General features: G+C 36.4%; 1 protein-coding gene across 3 annotated transcripts in view; it reads right to left on the bottom strand.

The window, feature by feature from the left end:
- Window positions 1-22627, bottom strand: part of ACADSB (acyl-CoA dehydrogenase short/branched chain) — a 50799-nt gene that overhangs the window by 27868 nt on the left and 304 nt on the right. For all 3 annotated transcript variants that reach the window (XR_011970623.1, XM_072624790.1, XM_072624799.1), the window contains exons 2-4: window positions 17447-17606; window positions 15449-15549; window positions 5228-5434 (exon numbers count right to left, since the gene is read on the bottom strand). Coding sequence is in view for 2 of the 3 variants with exons in the window: in XM_072624790.1 (XP_072480891.1) it covers window positions 5228-5434; window positions 15449-15549; window positions 17447-17606 (468 nt within the window). In the remaining variant the exon portion in view is untranslated. The remainder of the gene's footprint in view (window positions 1-5227; window positions 5435-15448; window positions 15550-17446; window positions 17607-22627) is intronic.

Here is a 22627-nt window from a genome sequence, read left to right as displayed (position 1 = left end):
CTCCCTTCTCACCCAGGTGAAAGAGCTTTCTCACTGACCTTTGAAGCTGTCTTTGGCGTTTATGAGTTGAGGAATCTGGGACCCACAGCTGCTGCTGCTGGTGCCTTGAAGACCACACTATGCTGCACTCCACTCCATCCCCAGACCAACAGACCTTTCCTCTCGGCCTTCCAGGATGTCTTGGGCTGGAAACCTTCTACTCTGTTGTTTTGTGGTTTCTGCTGCTCTAGAATTTGTTTAGAGTCATTTTTTACAGGTATTTTATGGGCTATGGGAAGAGAGCTTCTAGAGGTGTATCCTTCTACTCTGCCATCTGGGCTTCATTCCTCTTCATATTTTTTTTTATTGATTTGCTTGATATTGACCTGTTTTCTATCCGGATGAATTTCATTATTACTTTCTCCTAGCTCTATGAATAATTTTTTTGAAAGTTTGATTGGTATGGTACTAAGTAAATTTACTTAGGAAGAATTGTCATTTTTGCTATATTTGTTCACCCTACCCACGAGAAATTAGCATTTCTCCAACTGTTTGGATCTATTGTTATTTTTGTGGAAAATGTTTTATAATTGTGTTTATTTAGTCCCTGGGGTTGTCTTGGCAGGTAGACACCTAAGTATTTTATGTTATCTGTTATTTTATTTTTTCTTAGTCCAACTCCTTTATTTTTACATTCCTTTTTAAAAATTATTTTATTTTTAATTCATGGAATAAAACAAGCATTTCTATAATATAGTATAATAAAAAAGATGATTGCACATAAAATTGTAAATCTATTATGTATAATTTGCTATTCTTATTAAATATATAATGAAGTTATCATGTAAATTTCTCTGTTTTCTTCCCTTCCTCCCACCCTAGAGATGGCTGCCATTAAACATAAACATGTGTGTATGTGTGTATATGTGTATATATACATATACATAAGTAAAATCATGGTATACACGTTATTAGTTCTTTCTCTGGATTCATATAGCATCTTCCTTCATATGTCCTTTGTAGATAACTAGGGTATTTATAAGAGTCGAAATGACTTAGTCACTCAAAGTGTCCTTAGTACTGTATACAATGTTTTGTTGGTTCTGCTCATTTCACTTTTTATTATTTCATGCAAATCTATGTCTTGTCTCTAAGTATCAAGCTCATTACTTCTTACAGCACAGTAATATTCTATCAGAATCATATACCACAACTTGTTCAGCCATTCCTCAACTGAAAAACATCCCCATAATTTCCAGTTCTTTGACACTACAAAGACAACTGCTAAAAATATTTTAAAACCTCTAGGCTCTTTTCCTTTTTTCCTTAATCATTTTTGGAAACAGACCTAGCAGTGATATTGCTGAGTCAAAACATAAATAGTTTAATAACTCTTTGGCATCCTTCCAGGTTGCTCTTCAAAATGGTTGTATCAGTTCACAATTGCACCAACAATAAATTAGTGTCTCAATTATTCCACATCCCCTCCAACATTTGTCGTTTTTCCCTTCAATCGTTTTAGCCAATCTAACAGGTATAAAATATATCGAGGTTCTTTTAATTTGCATTTCTCTAATCAATAATAATTTAGAACATTTTTTCATATAGCTATAAACTGTTTTGATTTCTTCACTAGCAAACTGCCTTCTTCATATCTTTTAACTATCATTTGGGGAACGATTCATAGTCTTATAGAACTAACAAAGTTCTTTATATATTTAACATGAGACTTTTGTCTGACAAACTGTCTATAAAAATCTTTCCCCCAATTTTCTGCTTTCCTTCTGATCTTAGCTACATTTATTTGATTTGTAGAAAACCTTTTAATGTATTCAAAATTATCCATTTTATGCCTCATTCTGTTCTCTATCTCTTGTTTATATATAAATTGTTCACCTATCCATAACTACTATGTTCCATGTTCTTCAAATGTTCTTGTAATATCTCTTTTTACATGTAGGTCATGTATCATTTTGTCCTTATCTTGGTAAAATGGCATAAGATACTGGTCTATGCCCAATTTCTGCCATATTGCTTTCCAATTTTTCCAACTATTTTGAATGGAATTTCTCTTTCTATCTCTTGCTGCTGGATTTTCCTGGTAGTATACAGAAAGGCTGACAATTTATGTGGGTTATGTTACATCCTACAACTTTGCTACAGCTGTTAATTATTTTGACAAGTATTTTTAGTTGATTCTCTAGGGTTCTCCAAATATATCATCATATCATCTTCAAAGCTTGACTAACAGATTCTCCTCCAGTCCCTTATTTCAATTCTTTGTGTGTATCTGTTTTGTGTTTCTTGTAAACAACATACTGTTGGATTCTGGTTCTGATCAATTCTGCTCTCCACTTCTGTTTTATGGGTGAGTACATCCCATTCACATTAATAGTTATGATTACTCTGTGCATTTCCCTCCATCCCATTTTCTTTTGTTTATCTTTCTCTTTTTATCCTGTTCCTCTTCTAAAGTCTGCTTTGCTTCTGACTAGTGTCTTCCTTTATCCATCCTCTTTTATCACCACTCCCCCTTTGTCTTCTTCTTCCCCTCTTACTTCCCTGTTGGATAATATTTCTATACCAAATTGTGTGTATATGTATTTGTATATTTATATACATACGTATGTACATATATGTATATGTACCATTTTCCCTTCTATTGTAAAAGCTCTTCCTTGAACATCTCTTTTATATGAAATAATTTCCCCCATTCTTCCTCTCCTTTCTCCCTTCTCCCAGGGTATCCATGTTGCTCATCCTTCCATTAAAAAAATCATCCCAACATAACCAATTCACTCCTATACCCTCTATGTAGAATCCTTCTAACTGCCGTAATAGTGATAAAGTTCTTAGGAATTACATGTATCATCTTCCCAAATAGAAAGGTAAACAGTCTAATCTTATAGGGTCCTTTTTTGATTTCTCTTTCATGTTTATACTTTTATGCTTCTCTTGAGTCTTATATTTTAAAGTCAAATTTCCTATACAGCTCTGGTCTTTTCATCAGGAATACTTGACAGTCCTCTATTTCATTAAATACCCACTTTTTTGTTTGAAGGATTATACTTAGTTTTGCTGGGTAGGTTACTCTTGCCTGTAATTCCAGCTCTTTTGCTTTTGGGATGATCATATTCCAAGCCTTTCCCTCCTTTAATACAGGAGCTGCTAAATCTTTTGATCCTCACTGTGGCTCCAAGTATTGGCATGGTTTCTTTATGACTGCTTGAAGTATCTCCTTTTTGATCTGGAAGTTCTGGAATTTGGCTATAATATTATTGGGAGTTTTAATTTTGGGATCTTTTTCAGGAGGTGACTGGTAGATTTCTATTTTACCCTATAATTCTAGGATTTCAGGGTAGTTGAAATATGTTGTCTAGGCTCTCTCTTAATCATGGCTTTCAGATAGTCCAATAATTCCTAAATTATTAATTCTTAATTGATTTTCCAGGTCAGTTATTTTTTTCCCAGTGAGGTATTTCAGAGTTTCTTCTATATTTTTTTAAATTATTTTTACTGTATTTTTGTTGTTTCTGGATGTCTCATGGAGTCATTGGCTTCCGCTTGCCCAATTCTAATTTTTAAGGAATTATTTTCTTCAGTGAGCTTTTGTCTCTCTTTTTCCATTTGGTCAATTCTGATTTTTAAAATGTTATTTTCTTTAGGATTTTTTGTACCTCTTTCAATGAGCAATATATGTCTTTTCATAATTTTCTTTTTTCACTCTCATCTCTTTACTCAATTTTACATCTACCACTCTGATTATGAAAATATTTTTTTCAGTCCATTAGGAATTCTTTTTGGGCTTGTTTCCAATTCACATTTTCCCTTGAGATCTGTTTGTTGCTATTTTGACTAGTCTTCTGAGTTTGTGAATTTATCTTTCCTGTCACCATAGTAACTTTTTTGTAGATTCTTTTTTTGTTGCTTGATCATTTTCCCACCCTATTTCTTGATTTTGAACTTTATATTACAGATGGGCTCTGTTCCTCATGTCCTGATATGGGGTGAAAGGAGGGGCACTGTTGTTTCAGACTTCAAACTTTTTCTATATTGCTGTTTTCAGGGGCAGTTCTGGGGGTTTGGAAGTTTTCCATGCTTCCAGGGAAGTATGATATGGGGAGAGGTGTGGTCCCTCCTCTCTTTGTACTCTGATCCTCACCCAGGAAGGGCCCAAGATCCCTTGGGATTGCAATCAGTACTGCTTCTCAAGGTTCCTGCTTCCTTGGGACCAGAAGTGATACTGTTCCTCAGGCCTCCTGCTCCCTCTTGACCGTAAGTGCTCTCCTCTGTCCCTGAATAGTGACCCAAAAGTGGGTATAGGTAAAGGACTTTTCAAATAGCATCCAGTCCTGTGTTCAGCATAGGAGACCTCTATAATCTCTATATGACCAATTGCCAGGTCTCATTACCATCTCTGGCTGGATAGCTCTTGAAGCTGCTGCTGCTTCTATTGCCACCACCTAGTCCTACCACCGGTGTTTTATCCACATGAACCATGAAATAGCCTCTATTTCTGTGTCACAGATCTCATCCTCCAAGCTCCTAAGTTGTATTTGACTGGAAGAATGTCTCATTCTCAACTTTTGTTGGCTCTGCTGCTCCAGAATTCAGTTTGAGGAGTTATTTTAAAGTTGTTGGGAGAGGAATGTTGAGAGAGCTTGGCTGAGTGCTTCCTCTACTCTGTCATATTGGCTCTGCCCCAGAAGATTTAAAGTAACTTATTGAACATAACAAATTTCAATATAGACACTTCTTGTTTTATGCAAATTCACATTATGCAGACTATGGGGAGGTAAGGGGCAGGGCAGCAGAACCCTGCACAAGTCCTGGCTCTGGCTCCCACCAGGAAGGGGCAGCTTTAGGTGCAGCCCTGAACCAGGGCTCCTCCCCTCCAGGCACTGAAGCCACTCTCGCTTGAGGGACTGTAGAACCTTATAGGTAGAAGTTCCAGCAGAGCCCCATAAGGGGAGTTCTTCGGAATGGTCCACATACATTAAGCAAGAACTAGCTATATTCAAAGAGTCATTTCATTAATTCTCTAACTAGAAATAGTATTTATGTAGAAAACAGATAATTAAACTATTTAATCACAAGAAAATATTCTAATTAAACAATTAGCTTATTGCTTAATATTTTTAAAAGTCCCTCACATATAATGCACACACCATTAGTGTTTGTTAATTTTGAAAAACAGAAATACTCTTAATTTTTGAAAAAGTTAATTTGAAAAATTGTCTTAACTCACCAAGTCTTTAGACAGCTTGGCCAAGTAGGTTGCCTTTTGTTCTTCTGTCCCAAGTCTACTAATCAATTTATTGATTAATGTATTCTGGATGTCACATAAAACAGATACAGATGCATCGACCTTTGCTAATTCTTCTACTACTAGAACAGTGGAAAAAAATGAAGCTCCCGTCCCTCCATACTTTGTTTCAGTTTCAATACCCATCAACTGGAGAAGAAAGAAAAATATATTAATAGGTTAAGATGTGAGGAAATATTTTACGAAAGGAATGAGCTTTAGAAGTAAATTTTAACCATTCACATATTTATATTCTAGAGTTTATACTAATACATAGTGAGGCATTTTCACTCCACTCTGTTTTGCATAACATAAAGTACAAAAGCCTCTATATCAGTTAAGAAATATGTCTCTTTTAAGAGGATGCAGTGACATAATAAACTCTGATTACACTCTATTTCTTTGTTTAGTTAAGAAAACAAAAATGTAATTATAAGTAAGAGAGCAGAATAATACCTTTAAAATATATTCAGATGACAATGTAATAAATTATAATTGGATTACCTTGCCTGTTGAAATACTTTTAATTCTGATGAAGATAAACATTTAATATTTTTTAATCAACACATTCTCTTACTGTATAGAATTGAAACTCTCTGGAGTGAATCTCTCTCCAGGGAGAATTATCTGCATCTTTGTACTCAGCTTCTTTAATAATCTTTGCTAGCTCCACTCTTCTACTTTAAGAGTTTGATTCTCCCAAGATGACAACTGGACAATCAAAATGAGTATAATTTTGCAGGGTCCACGCTGATTATTGCCTGATGTAATATGCTACGCAGAGTTGTGTACTGGACTGCTGCCAATCAAGTCATCAGATGACCCAACAACTTAAGTTCCCCAAGTAACTTAGAGGCTGTCTATTCAGGACACTCCACTCCTTAGCATGGGCTAGAGTGTTTAGGAAATGTGTTAGGGACACAATGAAATTTTCATCGCATTCACACAAGTCCTCTTTTTCCACTGTCTTAGTTTCATAAAAAGGTATTTCTTTTTTTCATAAAAAAGGGATTTACCACACAACTCCAGAAGCTAATCATGACAAATAAGGACTAATGACCTTTGTTCTTCTTAGCATGCCAGCAATTTTTAAGTAGTGTTTAAATTCCTTTTCTCTCAGCTAGGTATCAAGAATTAGATGTTTAGCAAATATCAAAAATGTTTTAAAAGATTTGAAGCCTGACGTAGAAAAAAGTGTTGTAATTAGCATACTAAGTTTCTGATTAAGCTTCAGTTGTCACTTTGAAAAATTGACAGCTAAAAATAAATCATATATAAATTGAGATCTTTTGCTTCTACAGGAAAATGATCAACATCAAAATTCTAAGGTATTACAATAAACAAAAAATCTTTTCTTGAATGAACTTATTTGGAAGCAAAAGCCTCACATCTGCCTCATTCTTTTAGTATTCCCCAAACAGACCAGCACAACCATAAACTGAAGGTATCAAGTTAGTAAATTTTATTTCCAATTTAGTCATTTGTCTATCACCTATATGATACTGCAGTAATATAGTGGATAATTGTTGGGCTTAAGAGTCAGGAAGAGCCAGGCTTAAATTTCTCCTCTATATAATAGTTGTACTATCTTGAGTAAGTCATTCAACTACTACATGCCTGAGGGAACTCCAAGAACTTTTATACTAAGCCATAGAAGGGAAAGGATCTTTCTTGGTGGAATGACCTTCCACATGAGAAACTCCTTATAATCCTTACAATGATGAAATACTAGATCTTTTGCATGCTCTTGTATTCCATCAGACCTAACCACAGTCTAGGGATAATAAACTTAGGATCAGAAGGTCCTTAGTGATTAGGGTCATCTAGCACAATTCCTTTATTTTAAATATGAGAAAGCTGAAGTCCAAAGAAAAGACATATCAAGGTCATTAAGGTAGTAAGCATCAGAGGTGAGGTCTGAATCTAGGCCTTCTTATGCCTGAGACATTGTTCTTTGCACTGTGTCAGGCTACATCCCCAAAAGTTCTTCTTCATAGCCTAGCTTATACTGGGAGTACTGGATTCACAACTTTGATCAAAAGACATATGTCTGAAATGTTCATCAACTTCAAGTCTCACAAGTCTCTTACAGTTCACATTTGTGTAGTGTTTCATTGTTCACAAAGTGCTTTTCTCATAAAAAACCCTGTGAAGAGGGTATTTGATTACTGGAGGTGCCTAATAATATTAAACTTTACATATTTATCATTATTTTCAAGTATTTGAAGATTTAGAGTTCAAAGGATTTAGAAATAGATGAAACTTTAGGGATCAATCTAATTAGCTAGTACACATAACTAAGCAGGCCAATATGTACTAATTCCTTGCCTCTCACTAATGTTGTAGTAACGGAGTGCTGTCATATACTGTGTTTGCAATCATATAATTGAACTGTATTGAAACTATATGTAATTAATAACTAAATCTACTTAACTTGCATTATTAATTTTTTTGATCATGTCGAATACAACTGAAAAACTGTGAGGTCCCTGGACCAAGCCTAATTCTCTCATTATAAATATGAGACTATGGTCCACAATGGGAAAGGCACTTTTTATTAAACAGGTGAACCAGAATCTCAACCTAGATCTCTGGCTCAAAATCAAGTGCTCTTTTCATCATGCCATGAAATAAGTTATGAATGAACATTATAACAATTACAAATTAGGGTACATTTCAACTCATTCTTTTGTATAACCTCATCCTGGTTCATAGTCTCTAGTTCAATAAATGTAATAAATTGTAAAAAAGTGCCTGGAACACGTTGCTAAAGTACTAAAGTGTAAATTAAGTCCAATGTTTTATTTTTTAAAATTTTTATTCATATTGAATCTCACAAAAAGATAAAAAAATTTTTTTCACATACACATTACGATATAAAAAGAGGATTCAACATAAAACCATGGATTTCCATTTCACACTATTTACCTTTTTTAGAAAACTCTGTAATAAATACTATATATATATTTTTCAAAGCTACCCTGCTTTCTCTGCTTCCTTCTAAGTTTTCCCTTGTTTTCTGTGCATTCTCTACTCTACCCCATGGATCTACCTTTCTATTTCTTAGCCAGTACCAAATAATTTTGATAAGTAATGCCTTACAGTAAAGATCTGTTATTGCTAAAACTCCTTCCTTTACATTTTTATTAATTCCTTTGTTCTTCCAAATAAATTTTATTATTTTTTCTAGATCAATAAAATATTTTTTTTTGGTAATTGGAATGGAATTGAATATTAGTTTCAGTAAGATTGTCATTTTAATTATATTGACTCTGCCTACTCATGAACAATATTTCTCCAGTTAGTTAAACCTGACTTTATTTGTATAAAAAGTGTTTTATAATAATGCTCATGCAGTTTCTGGGTTTGTTTTGATACTCCCAGGTATTTTATAGTCTACAGGCATTTTAAATGGGGTATCTCCTACTATCTCTTCTTGCAGGGTTTTGTTATGATATACATGATATATAATATATATGATATATAATATATATGATATATGATATATATGTGATATGTAGAAATACTGTTGGTTTATGTGAATTTATTTCATATCCTACTACATTGCTAAAATTATTGTTTCCACTAACTTTTTAGCTGAATCTTTGGGACTTTCCAAGTATGTCATCTTGTCACCTGCAAAAAGAGATAGTTTTACTGCCCATTCTGATTCTTTCAGTTTCTTCTTTTATTGCTATAGATAACAGTTCTAAAACCATATAGAATAATGGTGACAACTGGAATCCTCCTTCCACTCCTGGTGTTACTGGGAAGGTTTCTAGCTTATCCCCAACACAAATAACGCTTACTAATGGTTTTAGGTAGATGCTTCATATCATTTCAAGGAAAAATCCCTTTATATCTATGTTTTCAAGTGTTTTTAATAGGAATGAGTGTTATATTTTGTCAAAAACTTTCTCTGCTTCTATTGATATAATCATATTATGCTATTTTTATTGTTGATATAATCATGTTAATAGTTTCCTTTAAGTTAAATAATCCCTACATTCATGGTACAAAACCCTCTTGGTCACAATGTATATAACCTTTGTAATATACTGTTGTACTCTCCCAGCTAGTATTTTATTTAGGATTTTTTCACCCATAGTCATTAAACAAATTGATCTATACGGTTCTTTCTCTGATTTGCTCTTCCTAGTTTAGGTATCAGTACATTTATTTCACAGAAGGAATTTAGTGGGACTCTTTCTTTGCCTATTATTCCAAAAAATTTATTTGATATTGGAATTAGTTGATTTTTAAATGTTTGGTAGAATTCACTTGTAAATCCCTTTGGTCCTGATGCTTTTTTCTTAGGAAGATCATTTATAGCCTGTTCAACTGCTTGTTCTAAAATAGGCTTATTTAGACATTCCATTTTCTTTCTATTAATCTAGGCAGTTCATATTTTTGTAAACATTCTTCTATTTCCCTTAAATTGTTAAATTTATTGGCACATAAATGAGCAAAATAGCTTTGTAACTGTTTTGACTTCACCATCATTTCAACATTTTTAATTTTAATACAAGTGATTTGGTTTTCTTCTGTCTTTTCTTTAATCACATTAACCGATTATGTTTTATTGCTTTTTTTCCATAAAATCAACTTTATCTCCTTGGGATTTTTCATTTGTTCTTTTTCTAGCTTTTTTTTAATTGTATACCCAATTCATTGGCCTGCTCTTCCTCTATTTTGCTAATATAAGCATTTAGAGACATAAATTTTCCTCTGATTACTGCTTTTGCTGCATCCCATAGGTTTTGATATGTGTCATTACTGTCATTTTCTTTAATAAAATTATTGTTTCTATGATCTGTTCTTTAACACTCATTTCTTAGGATTAGATTGTTTCCATGGTCACTTATTGAATATAATTTTTATTGCCTTGTGCTCTAAAAAGTATGCATGTAATATTTCTGCTTTTCTGAATTGTTTTCCTGCCCTTAACATATAGTTAATTTTTGAAAAGATACCATGTACTGCTCAGAAAAAGGTGTATTCCTTTCTATTTCCATTCAATTCTCTCCAGATATCAATCATATCTTGTTTATCTAAGATTCTATTCACCTTCTTAACTTTTGTTTTTTCGTTAAACTTATCTAATTCTGAGAGAGGAAGGTTGAAGCCTTACTCCTCACTTATGTATTAATATCTTTTTCCACCTGATTTCATTTAACTTTTCCTTTAAAAACTTAGATGCTATAGCATTTGATGCATGTAGGTTTAGTATTGATACTGCTTAATTTTTCTATGCTAACTTTTATCATAATGTAGTTTTCCTGTTTATTTCTTTTAATTAAATCTATTTTAGCTTTAACTTCGTCTCAGATCATGATTGCTACCCTGGCTTTTTTTAACCTCAGCTGATGCATAATAAATTCTGTTCCAGTACTTTATTTTAACTGTATGTATATGTTTTTTGTAAGCAATATATTGTAAGACTGGTAATCCATTCTGCTACCTGTTTCTATTTTATGGGTGAGTTCATTCCACTCGTGTTGGAAGTTATAATTTCTAGCTGTGTATTTTCTTCCATCCTATCTTTCCTCATTATTATCCAACTCTTCTGTATCATTTCATTCACATCTCTTTTATATAATGGCTCTATTCTACCTCTCTCTACAATTGTATTTTTCAAGAATCATCCCATCACACTCAACTCAACCCCAAGCCTTTTATCTATATATATTCACAAACTACCTAAGGAATGATAACATCCTTAAGAGTACAGATAACATTTTCCCATATAACAAGTAACCAATTTGACCTCATTGAGTCCCTTATAATTGGTCTTTAATATTTATCTAATGCTTTTCCTGGATCTTACATGTCAAATTTTCCACTAAGTTCTGGTCTTTTTGTCACAAATACCTGAAAATCTTTAAATTCATTAAATGTCCCATTTTTTTTTCCATTCAGGATTATACTTAGCTTTGCTAGGTAATTGTTCTTAGTTGCAAACCCAATTCCTTTGCTTTTTGAATATAATGTTTCAAATCCTTTGATCTTTTAATGTAGAAGCTTCTAGATTGTGTGTTATCTTGACTGTAGCTCTACAGTATTTTTGTTTTCCTGTTGCTTTTAGTATTTTCTCCTTAACCTGGGAGCTTCAAAACTTGGCTATGATGTTCCCATGCATTTTCATCTTAGGATCTCTTTCAAGTGATGATCATTCGGTATTTTCTATTTCTTTTGCCCCCTAGTTCAAGAATTTCAGAGCATTTTTCCTTAATAATTTCTTACAATATCATAACTAGACTTTTTTTATCATAACTTTCAGGCAGTCCAAAAATCCTTACATTTTTTCTCCTCAATCGGTTTGCTAAATCAAGTTTTTTTAATGAGATGTTTCACATACTCTTCTACTTTCTTCATGCTTTTGATTTTTTTATTATTTCTTGGTGTCTTATAATGTCATTAGTTTCCCCTTGCCCAATTCTAATTTTTAAGGAGTTAATTTCTTCCTTAAATTTACAGGGGTCTTCCAGGGCAATTTGAGAAGATCAGAAGAAAAATCACAAGACAAGGTTTGGTCCCAATGAAGAGTAAACACCTCCAAGCTAGGGTTTACTTTAACAACAACTGGCAAGCCCTGGGGTAGGTTGGTTTGGGATGATGCTAAGGCCAATCCAGAGGAACTTTTACCCCAGGTCAGTGAAGGGAGTTAGGCATCTGAGCCAGGGAAGATTGAGGGAACCTCTGCTGACAAAGAACGTCAGAGACCCAGCTGTGCTGCAAAGAGCAGCAGGGCCAAGAAGAAAAGGGCACTTGCCCAGTGAATGTAGAAGCAGTGGGGCAAAATGTCCCTGGCTGTGGACACTTATAGGAAGTTGGAGGTTTGGCTTTGGGTCCAGGCTAGAAGAGAGAAGTGAAGATCTGGGGCAAGAAGCACCATCCCCCATACCTCAGGGCTACAGACTATTACAAAAATTAAGATATTACCACAAAAAGTGCACAGGCAAAGGAGAAAGGATCTGATCATAGAAAGTTATTATGGGAAAAGAGAAAACCAGGGTTCATCTTCAGAGGAGGATATTTGTTGGGATTGGAAGCTCAATTCTGTGTGGACAGTCTCGGGCGGGTAAACGTGGGAGCTTCTAAATCTTAGAGCTCTCACGAGACCCCCCCAGGAAACGGCAGGGAATCGAGGTGAACCGAGCTATCTCGAGTAATTCCGCCTCTTCCCGTGAGAAACGTGATGGGAGAGAGATCTCCCCGCCCTCGAGATTGTCCCGGATCTGGGCACACCTAGTTACCTAACAGCACGGTATTCAGATGCAAACTACGCGGCTGAAGGTTAAGTAGGATTGAGGAAGCCTGAAAGCTCTCTTAGCACGTGAGGAGCCAAGAGGACAGTAGGCTCCGCTTTTCTTCTTTCCTCTCTCCCCTCCCCCTCTCTCCCCGCTTGTACTTCTACTTCCAATCCCTTAAGATCTTAGCCTCCTTAGGAAATCTCCCCCTCTTCCTCCTAAGGAAGACCCCCTGCACTTGTAACCAAGACCCTGAAATAAAGCTCAACCCTTGTTCGACTCTGGAACGTCCTTTCTCTCATATGAGCATCCGGTTTTGGCCAACCGAAGACCTCGGAGGTGAGGTAAGAAGACTCGGGTAGCCCACACAGGCCTCTAGGACTGGCAGATATTAAAGCAAAAAGTCCCTTCTGCCTCAAAGAGTAATGTCAAAGTAAAGTAGAGGAAGCAGGGGGAATAGGAAACAAGAGATACACACAAACATAAAAACAAAGATCAGAAACAGAATGTGTTTGTCAAAGTTTATGTCTATATATGTATGTATATATGTATATGTATTTATCTATAGTGATAAAGAAATATATCGGCACTTAATTGTAGCCTTGGGGGGCTGGAGGAAAAAGAGAACAAAGTAAAAAAGTACACAGCAAAGAACAAAAGAAAACTAACAAGGAAGCAAAGAAAAGATGGGAGGCCCTCAACACAACATGAAGTATTTATCATACAGGCTTTTTTGAAATGAAAATGTGTTGTTATGTATTTTGAATTCTCTCTTACGTTCTGCTAAGCACATGACATGCTTTCCTCCCTTTCTTATTCTGTATTTAAGTTTCAAATATTTAAGTTTATAATATGTTTTTGTTTCCTTTCTGTATTCTGTATTTGTGTTCCGATGTTTGAGTCCAAGATAAAATTTTAAAAAAAGAAATGAGGTATTGAGGATAAAAAGAGGCATTTTTCTTATAAAAGGACTTATAATCTAATGTGGTATGTTGGACATAAAAAGAAAATTAATACAAAATCTCATGTTAAGTGTCAAAAGATGCCAGAAAAATTCACAGTACATCCCTGAGGACTGAAGTATCTGAGGAAAACTTTTTAGAGATGACTTGTGATAGTGTTGATAAAAGTGAATGACCCAGATTCTTGAAAGTAAAAATGAAGTGAATATAATCATTTAAATCAAAGATATGCGTTTTTTGAGCTGTTAGGCTTTTGGGTCAAAGTTGTTAAATCCAATATTCTCAACACAAATCAAAGTAGAAACAAACTAAATATTTTCTAAATTATTATTTGTGGATTAGGTCTGATAGGAACACTACGTTAAAACAAAATCTACTAATAATCTTACATAGCATGTAAATTAATATGTAGGAGATTCGATGCATACTTTTTATATTTGTTCCTGGAATTATTTAGCACAGAAGAGATAAACGGAAACTCCCTCTGTCACTGACAGTACATTTCATGCTCTTTAATTTATGATCAGCTATGTGGGAAATGGCTACTAATACTATGTTATAATCATATATACTATAGAGAAAAAATGAGATGGCGGCAAGTTAGTATGAAGTAACATTCCATTTAAATGTACTGCTCAATGAATTCTTCACTTTAATAGGGTTTATGATGCTCTACAATTTTCCTGTTGCCTATTTGAGGACTGAGGCAGATATGAAAAGTCTGACCCCCATTTTCCCCCCCCCCAAGAAAACAGATGGTACTTAAATTGAAATGATGAAGTTTTTGTATGTTAGTTACAAAACCACTGCTAGTTCTTTTGACATTAGCTCTACAAAACTTGCCAAAACAACTAGGATGATAGCTCAGCTCTAGATGTGAAACCCTATGTTCTACACTGAGAAATTTCTTTATAGTTATTGGTTTTGACTGTTCTGTTCTCTATATGTGCTAGCAAAGAATGGATTCACAAGAGACTACTCAATGACTCATATAAGAGACACAAAAACACAGAGAATTGTCTTTATGTTAATGAACCATGGATGTGCGGAAGGGAGGAAAAGTACCTGTGGGGCCAGAACACCATTCAAGGACACAAGGGGGCCAGGGTCAGAAAAGGAAAAACAGTAGGAAGGGCCAGGCCACAAGCTAGAGGAAGAACATGAGACGGCAGCAGACGTGGGGGCCCAACATGGACAAAGATAGGAGACGATGGGCAACACACAGGGTGACAGGCAGTATCCAAGCAATGACAGATGGAAGACAGATGTGGAGGCCCAACAAGCGGATGGGTGGGTGGAGCCGAGCAAAGGTATCTCCATGCTAGAGGTCTTAATCCAAGCCCCTCAATAGTCTTTTGGATATGGTCTTCTATTTTCACTTGTAGGGGTTTTTACTTTAGGGTTTTTTTTTTGGTGTGGGGGTAGGGGTAGGCTGTGGAACACTGACCTGACCCAAGGGGCAGGAATGGAGAGCGGTGAGCACAGGATTGTAAAGTTAACAATGATATTTTATGGAATGAAGACTTCTTTCAGAATTCTTTACAAGGAGTTGAATTTGTGTAATGCAAATTTATCTAAAGAGAACTGTCTGTACATTATTTCATTAAGACAGGAAGAGAATAGTCAATGTCTAAAAATTTCCTCAGAAAATACCTAAAGAAATTATGTTCCTTCTCTTTCAGTTAAATATTTGTAGTGCAGAAGTATTTCTACTCACAAGGTCATTCTGATTTTTAAAGTTTTTGTTGAAGAGAAAAGTATTAGACAGGACTTTAGATTTAAAGAGAATGAAAATAATTTTAGCTAAGGAATGTAATGTTAAGTACAATTGCTAGATTTCCTGATTTTAAAAACATGCATTTATTTTCACATTGGAATGAGTTTAGCTTTGAAACAGAACAAAACTTTGAAAAATATACATATACATTGTATATGTGTGTATATACACATACCCCATGTTGAAATAATCCTTCTATTACTGATTTGTCCATTTTTGAATTTTCATCCATTGCTGCCACAACAGGAGCAATTTGTTTCTCTGCAAATTTTTTAACTGTAAGGAAGAAAAAAAAGAAAATCTACTCATTTCTTAAGAGACTATCCTATTAATAGAAAAAAAAAGATTATAATGAATTATATGGAAAAATCAAAACTAGTGTGATTCCCCTCCCTCCCAAATGTTTGAAACTACTTTATGCTATTGGCTACTTCCTCCTGCATATTCTATCCTTTCTGTTGTTTTCATGATATTACTCTCTTGTGGTTAGCTTCTAACCTGTCATTAACCCTTCTTGGTCTCTACATTCAGGTGTATCCCAAGACTCAGTCCTGACTTCCTTCTACTTCTGCCTTAGTAGTCAATCTCATCAGTTCCCATAGGGGTTCAGCTTTCACCTCTATGTATTCCCAAATCTACGTATCTAGTTTCCTTTCCTCAGCTACAGTCTTGCATCACCAACTATCCAAGAGACATCTCCACATGGCTGTCTCATAGGCATTTAGAACTCAACATACCCAAAGAGAATTCATTTTTCCCCAAACTCATCGTTCCTCCTAATAGCTCTCTTTCTGTTGAGGACACCACCATTTTTCCAGGCATCTTCCAGTTTGTAACCTAGGAATCATCTTCAGGTCTTATCTTTCACTTACCCTTCCTATCTTAGTTGCTAAGTCTTGATGATTCAACCACTTCAATAACTCTCAAACCTGTCCTCTTCTATTTTTCCATACCACAACCACTCTAGTTCAGACATTCATCACCTCTTACCTGGACTATTGAAATAGCCCCTTAATTGGTCTCCCTGTGTCCAATCTCTTGCTTCTCCAATCCATCCTTTATATAGCTGACAAACTGATATTTTGAAAACAGAGATCTGACTATGCTGTTTTCCTGCACCAGAAGATTCAGTAGTTGCCCACTGCCTTTTGGATAAAATACAGACTTCTGTTTGGCATTTACATACCACTCACAATCTGATTCAAACTTAGAGAGTAGAGAGGATACACTCTACTCTCCAGTCAAAATGACCTACCTACCATTCCCTGCAGCCTTCATTCTATCTTCTGCTTCTGTGTTTTTCCACAGGCCATCTCCCATTCTTGCAAAGTTCTCCTTCTTCATCCTTGTCTTGTGGAGCACCCAACCTCAGCTCAAGTGCTGCCCCCTTTATCAGCCACTTCCAGGTCTCCTCAATTATGTTCCCACTCTCTCCCCTAACGCCTATATATTTACTTTATACATATCCTATATTAACTAATCTGTGAATATGTTGCATCCTCCCAGAACTCGAGAGCAGGGCCTGTCACTTTTGGATCTGCAACCCAGACTCTAGCCCAGTACTGGTACATTGCAAATACTGAATAAATGCCTGGTGATTGTTTGATCCAGTCTCCTTTTGACTTATAGAAATTGTGATACAAAGTGGTAGAAATGGGAGAAAATTCCAACTATAATAATTTCAAGCTTCACAGTATGATAAAAGATAAGGAAATCAGCATATCTTGAGCAAAAAAGTGCCCTCAAAATTCACCTCCTTCAAGAAACACATTACCATATTAAAGAGAATCAAAGAACAGAAAAATCCCCCTAATGGTAAACTTGCCCAACAGATCATTATTACATTATATGTTCTATGGACTATTAAATACACTGCAATTTCTTAAATATAAACTAATTGGAGTTCTAGCATAAAACTACATCAACCTCTGGTTTTAGAATACATATCCCAATAAACCTTTGCAGTCTAACTTAATAACAGCATGCTAGTGATTGCAGGCCTAGGACCACCAAATGCATTTCAGTTCTGAACAAAATTTTTTTTAAATTTTTGTTTGAAAGATTTTAAAAACCAGCCCACAACACCTACGTTAACATAATTAATAGTAATACTGTACAAAGTTTAACTACAAAATTAACTTATATAATGGAAAGTTTAAAAACAAATACTTACCCATATTTTTAATCATCATTTCCTCTTCTGTAAATGTCTGAAGTGGAGCAAATGTTACCCCATTATTTGATATGTTATATAAAGCTTCTGAATGGGTAGATTTTAAGAAACAAGGAGGAGTTTTCCAAGAGGATAGACAAGTCAAGAAGTTTCTTCTTAGCTGTTGGCACCCCCACAAAACAAAACAAGAAATTTTAAATTTAAAAAAAGCTTATTAAAGGAATTCAAGTATATTTCCTTAAGAATATGTTTTTCCTCCCTTGACTAATCTATTTCTCAACAAAGCAATGAGGGGGCAAAAATATGGCATTTTTGTTACAATCTTTTGAACAGAAACATAAACCAGATCACTATTTTCCATTTTTACTTAAACTAATATGTTATTTAGTAGCTGAAAAATATTAAACATTTTCCATACATCATTTTTTGCTTTCCATCATGTATTGTAAAAATGACGGTGGGATATATAATTACTGGAAAATAAACTTTTCTAAAATAAGTGAATTTTTCAGGAAATAAATTTCAAAACTTTATTGTCATTATGCATACAAAATGTCTATTGACAAAAAATTTCTGTCATCTTGCATAGTTTAAGTTTCCGCTGATTATTTATCCTCCTGATATGGTAGAAAGTGCACTAAATTTGGTATAAAATAATCTGAGTTCAAATTTCAATTCTGAATTTAAAAACCAGGGTAACCTTAAGTCACTTCACTTTCTAAGCCTCAGGAAAATAGTGATGCCTTCAGGAGCTATTGCAGTGTGTAGTAGAAAACAATCCATAGGTTGCTATACTTAACTAAAAATATGCTGGATGACAGATTGGGTCAGACTAGGTGGCACAGTAGATAAGAATGCTGGGCCCAGAGTCAGGAATACCTGAGTTCAAATCTGACCTCAGACACTTACGAGCTGTGTGACCCTGGGCAACTGACAACTCTTATTGCCTCAGCTCCTCATTTCTTAAATGGGAACAAAATGGAGAAGGAAATGGCAAATTACTCCGGCATATTTGCCAAGAAAAACCCTACGGACAAAACTGATAGTGTGTGGGATAAAAAGACCCTTACACAAAATCTTAAATAAATGAAGAGGCTTCTCAATAAGAACAGAAAGAAAAAGATCTATTACAATTCTCGAGAAAGGGACGTCCTTCCACCAAATTGGGGAACCTGGTGGAGGGAGGCCACTTACAGAAACTGAAACACAATTTTTATACCCTAATGCAGAGAGTCTCACCTCCCCACTATCCCACCTCACCATTGGCTGGGAGGCAGGCTCACAATCTAAGCGCAAAAAACTAGGCAAACCCTGGGAAATCTTCATCTATCCCAATACAGTTACCTCATCTAACATCTAACTTAACTGCTGTTGTGGCTTTAGAAAAGAGAGGAAGGGGAGAAGCAAGAACTGGTAGTGCTGATTGGCAACAGTACAACAAACAATGGGGAGAGTTGAGTAACTTCCAAGTTTCGGCTACAGCCCACAGCACTTTCACAAAGAAAGCTGGTAGCTGGTAAGGGGGGAGGGAACCAACTGACCATCCACAAGCCCTGGATACCTGAAACTCAGGTATCCAGGGAGAGAGACCTTATGAAAGAGAAATTTTATTTAGAAAATCCAATATTCCCCATATTTTTCTTACGAAAAGTCTTCACAATCTCCTCATCTCACTCAATGGGGTCACACAGAGTCAGACACAACTGAACAACAAAAACAACAAAATCCTTGATGACCTGGATTCTTCCTCCCAAATAATTTTGTCCCAAATAGTGAACATCTGCCACATACTAAGAATATGAAAAAAGAAATATAAGATTTGTTGTCCTCTACCTAGGACTACATTTCTAGTTGGGAAGACAAGATACATACAAATGAAAACAAGTAACAATACAAAACAATACATAATTAAGTACCAAAGTGAAAATGTGATTTATTGATTTAGCTGAGGAAACTGGTTTATTTTGGAAAGGCTTGTCAAATTCTATCCTACCAGGTACAAATGAAGAAAGAGCCTCTAAAAAGACAGGCTGCCTATTCTTAAATATAGCAGTTCTTTAGGGGGAAGGGAGAAGAGTCCAGAAGTGTGATTTTATCTCTGTAGGGAGCTCTACGAGAGGAAACTTTCAACAATTGTAGCGGATGGCCTGCATCCCCACACGGCTCAGTGATGTGGTGAAGAAAGACCAACTCTACTTTATTGATCTGAGGGTCCGAGTATTTATAGACAGAAACTGCAAGCCTACCTGACACTCTGCTTGTCTCCTGCCCTAGTGATTAAATCAGTCTTATAAAACTGATTTAATCAGACTATGAGCTTAGAAGGAATTCTCTAGTTAGTCTCACAGAGACAGCAACATCTGGGGGGCATGGAGAGCCATTCCAGATGTTAATGAGCACAATCTCAAAGAACAGTTTCCCAGAAAGTCTATCCCGATCTTGTCTATCCTGATCTTGTCAACCGCACTCCACCCTGGACCTCAACAAGCAATAGTGACAGGCAAATACTTGTTCTGCTACTAAATAGCACCAGATAAAGTAAACTTCCTAAGGTGAAACAACTGGTATCTGAGGAATTTAACTTCAGGTGTCCTTGACTGAAGCATGGCAGAAGAACTGAATTTGGAGTTACAGAATCTGAGTTCCAGTCCCAAGCTATCACTTATTAGTGGTGTGATATTGAGCAAATCACTTCTGATTGTTTTGGCAGATAGGTGACTGTTAAAAGAGGACAAGAAATGAAGGCCTAAACTATGGTGCTAAAAACAAACAAGTAAGAGTTAGGTGGTGAAGTGAACAGAACATGGGCATGAACTCAGGAAGACATCTTCCTGAGTTCAAATCTAGCCTCAGACACTTATTAGCTATGTGATCCTGGGCAAGTCACTTAACCCTGTTTGCCTCGGTTTCCTCATCTGTAAAATGAGCTGTTGAAGGAAATAGCAAACCACTCCAAGTATCTTTACCAAGAAAATCCCAGAAAAGGTCATTAAGAGTCAGACACAACTGAACTGTAAGAGATATTTGGGAAAGATCTTAGAACTAATACTGATGGGGTGCTTGGGTGCATGTGCTTGGATCCCAATTCTAAAATCACATTTCTCTTTAAAAATCACATTTCTCCCTAGCCTCAAAACACTATTCCAGGCAATTTCTCCCCAGCCCAAGGACCCAACCCGCCCCAGCAAAACTTTTATCTCTTTTCCAGATACAGCAGCCTGTTGCACCTATAGAATTTATTAGTCTGAACCAACTGTGTACTGGCTGAATGAGCTATGTATTGAATCATAACAGCATTTACTATTCACTGACCAATCATAGGTATCCTAGACTTAGACATCCGTATACTCCCTTACATTTATCTTGTCTAACAAGACATTGATGACAGCAGCCGTGTTATTTCTCAGTCAGCCCTGATGGTTAGTTGACAGTGAGGTTTAATGCTTAAAACCAAACTTCCAGGTAGACCCACCTTGGGCTATTTCCTGATGAATTCTGGGTAAAATATTGAGCAGTAGATACTAAAAGTACATGTTCTTTTAAGAACTAACCACTCCTTAACCCCTCCCTAATCCCACTCTGAATCACTTGGTATATTTGGTACAAGTTTTACTACATAATACCCTATATAAACTTTACCTGAACCCCTCTAAAGTTGCAGCTTCCCTAAGAACTCTTGTCCTCTGAAAAGCATAATAAATGTTTACCTTGACCTCAAGAATGCTTGAGTCCTTGAATTCATTCCAGGCGACCTGCCCCTGTACTCTAGTCTTTGCACTCTGATCTTTTCACGTCATTCACCCCCAGTCCCCAACCCCAGCACTCATCAATACCACAAGGCAACTTCCATGAAGTATGGTAGAAACAAAGTATCTAAAAATAACCTTGCAAGTCAGGAGCCTGGGAGTACGGTGGGGCTATCAACAATATCCAAGTTAGGAACATGTTTAAGGAGGTTAAGGGAAGATGTGTTTAAGATGCTAGAGTGACTGACATTAGGTAATACTGCTTTTTAAAGTTTACCCAAAGCTTTCCTCCCAACATGCCTGTGAGGCAGTCAGTACAAATATACACCATGATGCTTCAAATAAGGAAACTAAGACTCAGAAAATTCAGCTTTCAAGCTGAAAGGAATTTTGGAGTTCAAGTCCAAACTCTTAATTTCACAGATGAAAAAATGGAGGCAAGAGAGGATACAAGGTTAAAAAGGTTAGAAAATGTCAAACTCCTCAAACACAACCCTCTTAGACCCCTGAACAATTTTCTTTTCCAGGACACCAATTTGCCAGCATGAGGAGGAAAATATGTTGCTGGAAAGATGTTGGCAATCAAATACTCTGGCACCTGAGAGAAGACCAAACCTCAAGAAATCATTTGTGTCTAGATCAAACTGAAGAAGTCATCTGAGAAAAAAGGGGTAGCAAATTGTCAGTAATTACAGGAATTCCTTTCTTTCGAGGAACTGAAGGCTTCAATTTCCTGACCTTACTACATGGAAAAGGAAAACAGACAGTTTTGTAACTTGTCAAGGAAAGGAGAAGCCTCTTTCTCTCTCCTGATGATAACAGGAAGGTTATGAGTGGGAGAACAGGCACTGCAATGATTCCTCGTTTTAATAAAGTACTTAACGCTAAAGAACCATTTTCAAATCATTGTGAAAACGGCAGGCTCCGCGGTTGCTCGTTGTTTTTGGGAGCACCGCCGAGACTGGAAAATCCCTCCCGGGCCTCGCCTGCTGCAATAAGTAAATGGAGAAGCCCCAGCTCCCCAAATTCCCAGCTTGGCCTGCAAATGCGCTTCAAGGTCGCCGTGGTGGGGCTGGGGCGGCAGGCAGCCAGAGCCCTTTCCAGGTCTTAGACTGGGAGAAAGGAAGGCATCGAGCTCCGGTCTGAACAGGTGGTAGCAGTTTGCGGGTCTGTTTGAGGGGGGAAGGAGGTGGTGTTTGGGGGGAAGGGGCGCGTCCTGGGGGGGAGGAGGTAGTATTTTAGCATTCTGGGATTGGGATGTCGTTTTTGGTGGCTGGGGGTCTCAGTGTTCTGGCATTCTGGGGCCAAGGGGGCGGTTTGGGGGTGACTGGGCGGTGACCTGGGGAGGAATGTCTGAAGACTGAAGATCAGTTTCTTTGGCCGGGGATGGGGCGGCGATGGGACGGCCCGACCCGGGATTGCGGGAGGCAGGAGC

Source organism: Notamacropus eugenii, chromosome 1 (genome assembly GCF_028372415.1).
Source record: "Notamacropus eugenii isolate mMacEug1 chromosome 1, mMacEug1.pri_v2, whole genome shotgun sequence".
NCBI classification, from domain to species: domain Eukaryota; kingdom Metazoa; phylum Chordata; class Mammalia; order Diprotodontia; family Macropodidae; genus Notamacropus; species Notamacropus eugenii.
This window is presented reverse-complemented; position numbering and strand designations above follow the sequence as displayed.